Source organism: Cimex lectularius, unplaced genomic scaffold (assembly GCF_000648675.2).
Source record: "Cimex lectularius strain Harlan isolate CLEC.00 unplaced genomic scaffold, Clec_2.1 scaffold27, whole genome shotgun sequence".
Taxonomy (NCBI): domain Eukaryota; kingdom Metazoa; phylum Arthropoda; class Insecta; order Hemiptera; family Cimicidae; genus Cimex; species Cimex lectularius.
Genome location: NW_019392670.1, coordinates 1,826,295 through 1,836,997, shown reverse-complemented (window position 1 = coordinate 1,836,997; position 10,703 = coordinate 1,826,295). Strand labels below are relative to the sequence as shown.

The window sequence follows — 10,703 nt, the reverse complement described above, 5'->3', positions numbered from 1 at the left end:
TTGTGGTGCTTCTCACGAGGGTGGTATTGTAGTGTTGGCCCTGAAAAGGGTGCTATTGCTGTCGACCACAAGATTCCTTAAGGCTAGCGAGAGAGGGAGTTGGTCATGCAAAGGACCGATGAGTGATGCACCGGGCACCCTGAAACCATGAGCTCAAAGGTCCTTTCGAGTCTTCGGGAAGGAAGTCTCTTCGTTGCCAAGAGGTGTACGGACTCAAACCTTGAAGGAACTCTGAGAAGGACCAGTGGAGGAGGGTGAGACTCCACAGTCATGTCAGCGATACCCTGTCCCGAGATTGTAGTTCGTGGGATCTCTTGTTCGCTTAATCTACCTCCGTAAGCTTACCGGTTTCCTTTCTCATTGAGTTAATAAATTAGTGTAGTTTTAAGATGATTATGATTGATGACTAGGATGATTATGAAGTAAGATGATTGATCTGAGTTTTAAGCTTTTTAAAAACTGTATGTTGACTAATGATCCTCAGATAGCCAGGGATATATATATTTGGAAGGTCTTGCTGCAATCAGCAGGAATTGGCTTCCTCAGATCGTTTATATTTTGTTTATTCCTTTTCTAGCTTAATTCCATTTTATATACAGACATATTTACATGTTTACAGAGTTTTTACAATATAATTTTGAACACATTTTTAACTATAATTAATTATTAAGTAAAAAGGGAAAATAAGAACTGTGTCTTGAATTGTACTGTAGAATGTACCGTTGTTCTCTAATTTGTGTCACTTTTGTTGGGTGAGTGGTACAGAGTCACCTCACAAACCATCTGAGAAACTAACGGCTGAACTACTAAACCTAGGATGTATTAGGACTAAAATAATAAGACTGTTGCCTGGGCACTGTGGTCTCAGCAGGCATATAGACAGAGAACAGCAGATATTTCCAGGAAGAAAAACGAACAGCAGAACATGTTGGTGCAAAAACTATACAGAGTGAGATTCCTACTATTGAGAGGAAAAGCCAAATGCCTGAAAGAGAGCTCTAGAATATAATAACCTAAATCAGGTACAAAACACACTACATATTGTAGGAAGATGGTGTGAGTAAAAGGATTTAAATAGAAACCCTAAAAACATATCTCATATCTTGCCCGAAAGCACACCTGAAAGGAATATATAGTACAAAGCAATACAAAAAGCAAATGCCATAACAAGTGTGGGCGAAATATTTTGAAGTAAAACATAAAGTACAATCCCTGGTCACATAAAGAAGTCTGGTATAGTGTTACAAAACCTTGAAAAAGAAGACACCTGATCAATTCAAAAAATTAAAAAGACTGGCTTGTCTTAGCATTACCTTATTAAGCAATCCTTTTTAAAAAGATAGTTCCTACTCACAGTAACTGTGACTAGGAACTATCTTTTTAAAAAGGTTTGAACACCGCACTCACTCCACCATTCATCATTTCTATTAATTAGTTAAGCAATGTAAGTAAAACCATTGTATTCCAGAGGATGTCATATGAAAGGAGAAAATACTCTTCTAACAAAATAAAATAAACCTCGACCTAACATTAAGCCATCATAAAATCCACTCTTATAAATAAAAATAATAATAAGAGATGTTTGGAAGAATAAAGACCCTGAAATCAATAGAGAGACTAATTATCCAGATGGAATTAAAGTGGAACTTGGAGTGTGGGTAGGAGTCAAAAGCCACAATTTTGACCTAGCGAAACCCCTACGCCTCAACAACATCTATTTTCCAAGCAGAGTGCAATAGGACTCTGTGCACAAGAAATACCTAAAAAGGGATTAAAAGGTGCTCACATATATTCTCAGGCAATCTAGTAGCAATGAAGCCTGAAGGCTTTAGAGGAGCGCTTGTAGACACCCTTTCCCCCCATCAGAGAACATCTTTGTATTCGTATAAGATGGATCTTAGCTTCAATTACCGTCTCTCCCAGGATCAATTTTGAACTGGTAGCCAAGGAGCTTACACATGTGTATAATGTCGAACAATAACAAATAAAACTCTTATTGGCCTAATATTTAAACAAGAAAAACACAAAAAGAAACAGAAAAACAAAAAGGACATTGTGGGTACATCCTATATTATTGGAAAGGGGGAACAACATGGTGAATTTCATTTTTTTTTTCCAATTAATTTTTACAATTACTATTGGATGCAGAAAAAACATTTAAATTTTATTGATAATACATGATAATTTGAAACATGACATAAACATGATAATGTAAAGGGGCGGAAAGCAGGCAGCATCTACACGCATCAATACACTGGTGTGGTTAATCGCACTTTCTTCACTGTCAAGCACCCAGCAGTAGTTATAGCCTATACAACACTGCAAGTTCGGTAAAAAACATGGTCCGTTGTCCGATGGAAAAAAAAAAAACAGTTGTCTACAAGCACTTAGACTTACATGAGGGGACTGAAGGCAACAGGCTGACAAACTTGCAGAAAGCAAGAGCAGCCCTCATGCCTTAAAAGCAGAACTGAGCAAATTAATGAAGAATGAAATTACCACATACTTGTTGTATTCACCAGGTGAAAAAAATCCTAGTTCCTTGAAGTCTCAACCAGGAAAATAAAAAGCTACTCTGTGGAAGAGATCCTGAGAGTGAGGAAACAATGAGATCTAAAATTTGACAATTCCAAGCATTCGACCTCTTACTAGATTGGAACTTTTTTTTATACTTGTGCAACAATGTGTTAAAGTTTGGAAAATCTTTTTCACTTTTACAAAGTGTTACTCCACATTGTTCTCAATAAAAGAGTTATATTGGATCCTTGACCTTGGGTGTATAATTATTTCTCACTCATCACAATAGCCGTATTGAATGGGTGTTTGGAATCATGGACATGCTCATAATCGTGTTACATAAGAATTGTCCTTGCTTAATACACTCTATTGTACTTTAAATTCACTTACCACTGTACACTGCGAGAAAAGTGAACCAACCATCTCTTCCTTACAACTCGTGTTCACTCATAACTGTGGACCTTTTCCAGAACTTTTGGGTTTAACGGGAAATAAATATGACCTCAAATAATTTTTCCTGCATAGGAACTTTTAGGAAGAAAGATGTCTTTCTTAGGTTGTCTTTCATATGTAAATCTCGTATTTACTCACACTAGTTTGACAATTTTGAATGCTAATTTGGTGATGACAGAGTAAAAGGTTATTGGCATTTTTAAATCAACAAATATTAGAAGACAAATATTTACACAGATGACATTAGAAATAATTAGTATGTTTTATTCATTTTAGGTAATTCAGAAGTTAATTGTGAGACTTGCTATGTTGAGAGTACCCTTCTATAAACTGTGTTTGTTTATAGTATCAATACTTTGTATTATTTATTTTGTTTACACTGCTTTAACATTCTAATATTGTTCTCAAAACTCCAAAGAAATCACCCTAATATTTTTTTTAACAACAAAATTTTATTTCATTAATCCCTGTGTAATTATGAGGTATGAAATTCTTGACCCTCAATGGGTAGTTAAATGTTATGACCTCCTGTATTTCAAGAATTACTTTACTTTTTTTATAGTGTTCAATCAGATTTGGAATGTTTACGCTAGCATTTTATTATAAATTTTCAAACTAAAACAACAGTGGAGAAACAATTGGACATGTTTGCTATAATTGTATATTTAAATTTATTATATATTTATCACTAAGCACACAACCCATAAATATTATCGGTGCATTTAATCACTTAAACTTTTTAATCAATCAAGTAGTGTATAAATAGGCTTGAGTAAATATTCAAAAGCTAAAGAATTAATCTAGTACTGTAGTATCAGTATACTAGAGTCAAGAAAGTCATTATGGGCTACAAAACATGAGGTATGCCCTATTGTTTAAAAAATTAAAAAAAAAAAGTAATAGCAAACTATTTTAATCAAATGATTTATTGTTATTTTCTGTAAAATAAGAATGTCACAGGAATGAGGATAAAATTAATTTTCTTAAGGAATGTATTTTATCAGATCTGTATAAAATATTCATGTATAAGATCTAAAATACTTACAATATATAAAAATACATATGTGTTATTCATAATCATGTATTATAATGCCAATCACAAAATTAATAATTAAAAAATTTAAAAATAATATCAATGATGGTTTTTAGACTTGTGGCATTTTGTAACTAATTATGAATTAGACTAAATTGGGGTAAGCGCTGCTTATGACACTTTTCCCGTCAACGTCAAATGCGTAAGTTAAAACTTGCAATGGTTTCCCGCTCAATACGATATTACATTTGTCATTCTTCCTGGTGACAAAGCATACTGTATAAATGGCCATTTCAAATTCAGGGCTTGTACCATAAAACATCGTGCCGGCCGGTTTATTCACGTTGTTCCATGTATACCTCACTTTCAAAACACCTCCTCTCTGAAACAGAAAAAATATTTATTATCTGCAAAGTAATTACCAATTAAAAATAGTTCTGAACAATTCTCAGACAGAAACTATTCAAAATGCAAATACCTATATGATAAATATATTTAAATTACAACGCCATTAACCTGGTTATTATTACTTACTTTGCCTGAAAACTCCATGTTCTTCACCCAGCCGATGTAGTTGATTGCCTTCTTTTTCTCTTGGTGCTGGAAAAACAGCCAGTTGTGAAGGCCAGACACTTCACCTTTCTTCATTTCTCCAAGGAATATATGTTCAAAGGCTGAGGATCCTTTTTTTTTGTTACCCCTTGAGAAAACGGTGAACCACATGTCTTTCATGAAGTTTTTAAATGCTTCATCTGTTTTGGGAACCAGCACTACAAAAAAAAATATTAAAAAACAATGATAATAATCCTTATATGTCTACCAGTCATAATTGACCTATTTAATTATTTCAACTAATTATACTTTTTATCTAAAGTCTTGCTTGAGATGAAAAAGTTAGCGTCACGAGCAGGATTTGAACCCACAACCTTCGGCTCAATACACCACTGCTCTAACCACATGAGATACCGTGATCACTCATGCCACAAAACGGGGAGTTAAAATAAGAAGTTTGTTGCATGTGCAATCGAAGTCACAGTAGCTCAAGTGGTTAGAGCAGCAGAATATTGAGCCGAAAATTGAGGGTTCTCAATTCCGCCCTTTCACAAATTTTTCATTTTATCAAACATGAGTTATTTTANTCATATCAACCCACGGGGTGTCGTTATTTTTGAAAAAAAAAGAAAAAAAAAGAACCATTTGTAAATTTGTCGGGTTTCAATGCAAGTCAACCCCTAAACCATTGCATCCTCCAACGCCCCCGTGTTCATTTATTAAAATAACTCATGTTTGATAACCTATCGTATTTATTTGTTTTATTTTTATTTTACTGTTTTTCATTGTTCAACTATAACAACCAAATGTGTCTATCCCAAATGTGGACTAGACCTTGAGACAAAAACTTAATTATTAATGCAATGTTGCAAAATATTTTTAAATTATGTTAAAAGTTGTATTTACATTTATCTTGAAGAAACTTTTTCGTTAATTGCATTGACGGTGTGCTCAATACAGCATCTAAAAAGGCCAGTTCTTCTTTACGCTCTTCGGGTGTCACAACTTCATCATGATTAGCATCTGCATCATAGTTATCATATAAAGGCAGAATCTTTTTAATTGTGGGGATTTCCAGCACACTTTTGTCCATCTTTATTAAACTGACAAAATACAAAACAAAAATGAAAAAAAAATAGCATGGTTAAAACAAATGTTAGATTACTTATAATGATGTCATTTTATTTCAAGCTTGAGTGTTAAAAGTTTGACAAAATATAATTGAGATTTTTAGGTATACTTCATAGGTGGCTTGTAAAAGTAGCATACTTAAATTGTACTGAAGCTTAGTATGCCTCAAAAATTAATTATGTGTGTAACACATATGCCTCTGCCTGTGAAAATTCTCTAAATATGATAAATAGCTTTCAAAATACCGAAGTGAAAATTTCTACAGTTGCTTTCCACTTAAATCCTTTAGCAAGTTTAAATCGAGGAAGGTGAGCTCACATTGAAGGAATCCAGGATTATCTGTGGCCTGAAATTCATCTTAACGACACTCACATTGAGGAACTGCACTAATGAAGAGGGGGACTGCAGTAGACGAGTGGTTAAGGGGTCAGACTCTCGGCTAGTACAACCCATCATCACCTCTAGATTTTTTGTGGCACATAAAGGAGACTTTGAATTCAATCCCGATCCACTCGAAAATGAGTATTTTTGTTGGAAGAACACCAGCTGGGGGCTCAATTTACACAACTGTTGTAAGCTCCCACAAAATGAAAGAAGTACAATTAGCTGTAAAGCTTCAGTGCTCAGGGCAACACCTCCAGTTCTTGGTATCCAATCAATAAAGAAATAACAATAAAACGGGAATAAGAATTGGACTTAGTCGGCTGACATATGACCACTTAATTGCTAGTGAACAATTCCCAATATGTCATTCATGGTGACAGCTAACTATCCAGCATATTTTCATACTGTGGATAGTATGCACAGGAAGAGTGATGTGTAGCCTACCTGTGGCATTATGAGAAATGATGTCTTGATAATTATAATCAATTAATTGTGGCATACAAGGCAACAACATAATAAATACAAGATATTAAAGTAATCATGTAGTCTCCCAGCTTAGTTTAGTAAAATGCATTGAAATTGTATTGTACTACAAAATATATGAGGCCGTACATTCATTGGAGAACATGCAAAAATACAAAGCATTTTTAATGATAGTTTAATTTAATATATATTTAAAAAATGCAGTCTTTAGAGTTAATCCATTCCGAGAAAGAAAACTTACTCATTAGGAGCCTCGTCTTTAGTTGAACCATAAGGAGATTTCCCCTGGAGGTTCATTGTAACTAGCTTCCCGGCATTGTTTTGGTCCTTTGTCAGCAACTCTTCAGTGAAAGCTTTTATGTCCTCATCAGCAATGTGACGCACTTTGCCTGAAACAAAGAAAAAACCGCTTAATATAAATAAAAAATATATTGTTTGTCATAGGTGCACCCTGCAGGTAGTTAAAATATGACTCGATTAATAGAAACATTGGTGCAATTTTTGCGCACAAGAGATATACGTTTATTCATTTTGATTAGTAAGCAGTTTGCTTAGTCAAAACAAAAAATGGTATTTGAATTTTCCTGATAACTGTAGATTTTGATAATTCTAATTTGTATTAGATATAACTCGATTCGTTCCATTTACATTCTTTAAAAAAAACCTGATAAAATGAGAGCAGAATTGATAAAGAGTATAACTCTTTCAAGGCAAGATACCAATTCTACTGGTTTGTATCCAACCATCTTTAAAATTAAATTGGCAGAGTAGTATGAAAATGAAAAGTTAAGTTGTGTACTTGTAAGTGGAACACGCAAAAATATTAGAACCTAATTGCTAATGTTGAATATACCGGGTGTCAAGCTACTAGCTTCACAAACTTTGCCAGTGAATTCACACCTCCAGAATGCAAAAACATTCATATGAACCATGGTCCAATTCTCAACCCTTTGTAGATATTCAACATTTTATGTTATTTTCAACTATCAACGGTTTTCATCTTAAATCAAATTGTAGCTCCTGAACTAACCATTTTTGGGAAAATCCAACAAAAAAAAGCATTGAAAAGATCATTAAATTTCTTTTATGGAAACACCCTTCCAGAACTTCAAATTTTATTTTTGGTAAAAAGGAAAACTATATTTTTTTTTAAACTGCTAAATTTAAAATTGATTAAAAAAACTAAATTTGCTGTCTTGTTGGAAAAATTCAGGATAGAGCTTGGCAAATTCCATAACTTCTTTGTTTAATAAGCTTTTAAAAAAGCATAAAAAAGAAAAATTCAACGTAAAATCAAACACGACCCATAGAACAGAGACAATAACCATAGCAAACAGCCAAATTAAGATAATTTTTTTAGCTTTTTTATAAAAATCTCATTAAACATAGAAGTTGTTTTGAAATTTTCCAAGCTCTACTGTGAATTTTTCCAATGAGATTGCAAATTTAGGTTTTTAACAAATTTTAAATTTAGTAGTTTTGGAAACACAATAAATTGTAAGTTCTAGAAGGGTCACATTGTCACTACTTTTTTCCCATTAGCATAAAATTTCTGCATTTTGGTTCGAATTATTTCACGAATAGGATATACCACTAGAAACCTTATTAAATTAATAAATTGTTATAGTCTTAAAAACTTTAAAGTTTAAGAGCTGACAAACAGCTGAGGTCATCGCCAGCTCTCTGTGTTTTTGCTTCTCTTTCTGGTCTTTCACGCCAATTTTTCACCCTGCAGCCATTTGAGCATCTTGATCTGTTACTGACACTCTGCTTTTATACAAAAACCAAGCCAATATCCTAATATGCTAGCCTCTCATTTGTACCTCAGGTTGTCAACTACAGAATAAAACATACAATATACATCACCACAAACATAGAAGTCTGGTCACATTCACTCCCCCAGAGTACTCGATATTCCTTGGGGCAGGGTTGAACCAACTACACTCTTGCTAATACTATTCCTCTCCAGGTTTCACACACTCACCCCAGAGTACTCAATATTCCTCAGGGTGGGGTTAAACAACCCTTTCCTTTCAGTCTAATAAATTACATTCATTCCAATAAATTAACACAAACATAAACATTATATAAATTTAAAAATCCTTTGAGCTCTGAAGTACCCACTGTCATGCCCCAAGACTACGCACAGGTCTGATGATACGTCAAAATATCGTCTTTGTAGTCAAAACTACAATTGAAAAGGTGCTCATTATTCTGTTCTTGCACAAGGTCGCTTTCCGGCCAGAAGGCGTCTGTGAGCTGTGCGTTATTTTCATACAACCTATGCATAGTCGTGTCAGTATGGCCTTTTCCCTTTTCGACCCGTTCTCCAAGGACCAGGGACCGAAGTCTTTCGTAACCCACCACAGTTTGCCACGATTATTTTTATTTTGCCGACCCCAGCAGTTTCTCCATTCTTCTTTTCCAATATTTTAAACTAATAGCTGATGGGTTGGTTTGGGAAGCATCGTCGGGCCTTCTGGCGACCTTTTGGCAGCATTACTTCTTTTTTAGTCTGAATTTTTAGAAATGAGTTTCGGATTTTAGTCTCCACTATGTGGAGGTGGACAGTCCTGATTCTCTTCAGAGAAATGGAAAGAGTAGTCAGTGAAACATGATTTATAGTACTATCAAATTCTTCATACTTGTTAAAGAAGTAAACTTGACTTAAAATGTTCACGTTTATACCTGATATATGTGATCTACCAAATTCTGTGATAAGACTAGACATTTATATTAAAATTGAACCATCAAAAGACAAGCAGGAAAACAGTTTTTTTTATAAAATCAAAAATAGCATTCTATTTTCGACTTGTTTTGACAAACCTTGTTTCTTAGGAAAATTGTGTTTTGTATTTTCACTGCTGGAAAAATATTAGAATATTTTTATTTTTTTAACTTACCAACACCGATGGCAGAATTGACTAGGCCAGAGGCCAAGATGAAAAAGATGAGAACCATCGCGGTCGACAGTCTAGGTCAATCTGAAAACCAAGGCGAAATGGAATCCTGCGAACTACCTGGAGTGCCCCCACTCCATCCCTATGGAGAAGTGAGACAACTAACCGTTTTTAGTAATTACTAACACCATTGCGTTATCAGGCCGTACGATTTCCGTCGTAAAGCGATCACAGTCATCATTCCGTCTACAGTAATCAGGTTGACAAATCTATATAGATGTTAAATCTGTATTTAGATAATCTTTTCTATTTTTTAATTTGGATTCTCTACGGTCACGGTTGGCCAATTGGATGTGCAGATTGATAGCGAAGGTCGAGGAGAATTAGAATCCTCTTTTTAACACGTTCAACACGTTGTAATCTCTCGAATCGTCGGATCAGGAAGAAGCTGATTGTCTGGAATTTTTTCGTCGAGCAATTAACTCTGAAGCAAATAGAATCGAGATTACACCACCAAAAACATTTGCTTCTAGCAGAGATAAACTCGACGTTATTTTCTTACACAAATTATTACAGGATTTAATAGAAAATTAATATCAACGTTCCTCGCAGCTATAACTTGAGAAATCCTTTCCTTAAATTCTTTCGTCATTCATTATCACAGAAATAATTGCACTTATCATAATCCGATAGACAGGATTCAGTACCTAACAAACTGCCTGGTGACATCGATATTTTTCATACTTCTTGAGATATTTTGAAACGTGTTGTTTAATGTTATATTTTAATTTTTCTTTAGATTCTTTCAAGCTTAGGTTTACGCAAACGAGAGAGGTATTCAATTCAATATGAATAAAGGGTAGAAAAACAATAACCTAGCTATCATGTAACACAGCCAAGTAGCCATCAAAGCGCTAAGTTCGAACAACATTAGCTCAAAGATGGTGCTGATTTGTAAAACTAAACTAAACAAATTAGGCAAAACAAAGTCAACCTCTGCTTGGTACCAGAATATGTGGAGAAAGCAACGGAAAGGATTGCAAGAAGATGGGCTGCCATACCACTGATAGGACCCGAGCCCTTCTGTGGAATAGGAATCCACACTATCAATGAACACCTCAGACCGAAGATAAAAAGAAAATTAGTGTACAATGGAACTCATTCACTGGATACAAACAAAACAAGAACCTCGTAACAAAGTTTGAAATGAAAGAGGTAACAGATTCTTTAAAGGAAGCAGGAAAAATTTG

General features: G+C 34.4%; 1 protein-coding gene across 1 annotated transcript; it reads right to left on the bottom strand.

Annotated features, from left to right (window-relative positions):
• Window positions 1–3,944: 3,944 nt before the first annotated feature.
• Window positions 3,945–9,720, bottom strand: LOC106667239 (poly(U)-specific endoribonuclease homolog). The gene is made up of 5 exons (XM_014395078.2): window positions 9,457–9,720; window positions 6,795–6,942; window positions 5,462–5,658; window positions 4,538–4,773; window positions 3,945–4,385 (listed from the first exon to the last, which is right to left on the bottom strand). Exons 1-5 carry the CDS (start codon window positions 9,512–9,514, stop codon window positions 4,149–4,151), a joined length of 876 nt encoding a protein of 291 aa, XP_014250564.1. The 5' UTR covers window positions 9,515–9,720; the 3' UTR covers window positions 3,945–4,148.
• Between the last annotated feature and the right edge of the window lie 983 nt (window positions 9,721–10,703).

Coding starts and splice junctions, on each gene's coding strand:
- LOC106667239 (XM_014395078.2), bottom strand. CDS start 9,514: ATGGTTCTCATCTTTTTCATCTTGGCCTCTGGCCTAGTCAATTCTGCC. Junction 6,943..9,456: donor CAATTCTGCCATCGGTGTTG/GTAAGTTAAAAA, acceptor TCTTTGTTTCAG/GCAAAGTGCGTCACATTGCT. Junction 4,386..4,537: donor ACATGGAGTTTTCAGGCAAA/GTAAGTAATAAT, acceptor TTTCTGTTTCAG/AGAGGAGGTGTTTTGAAAGT.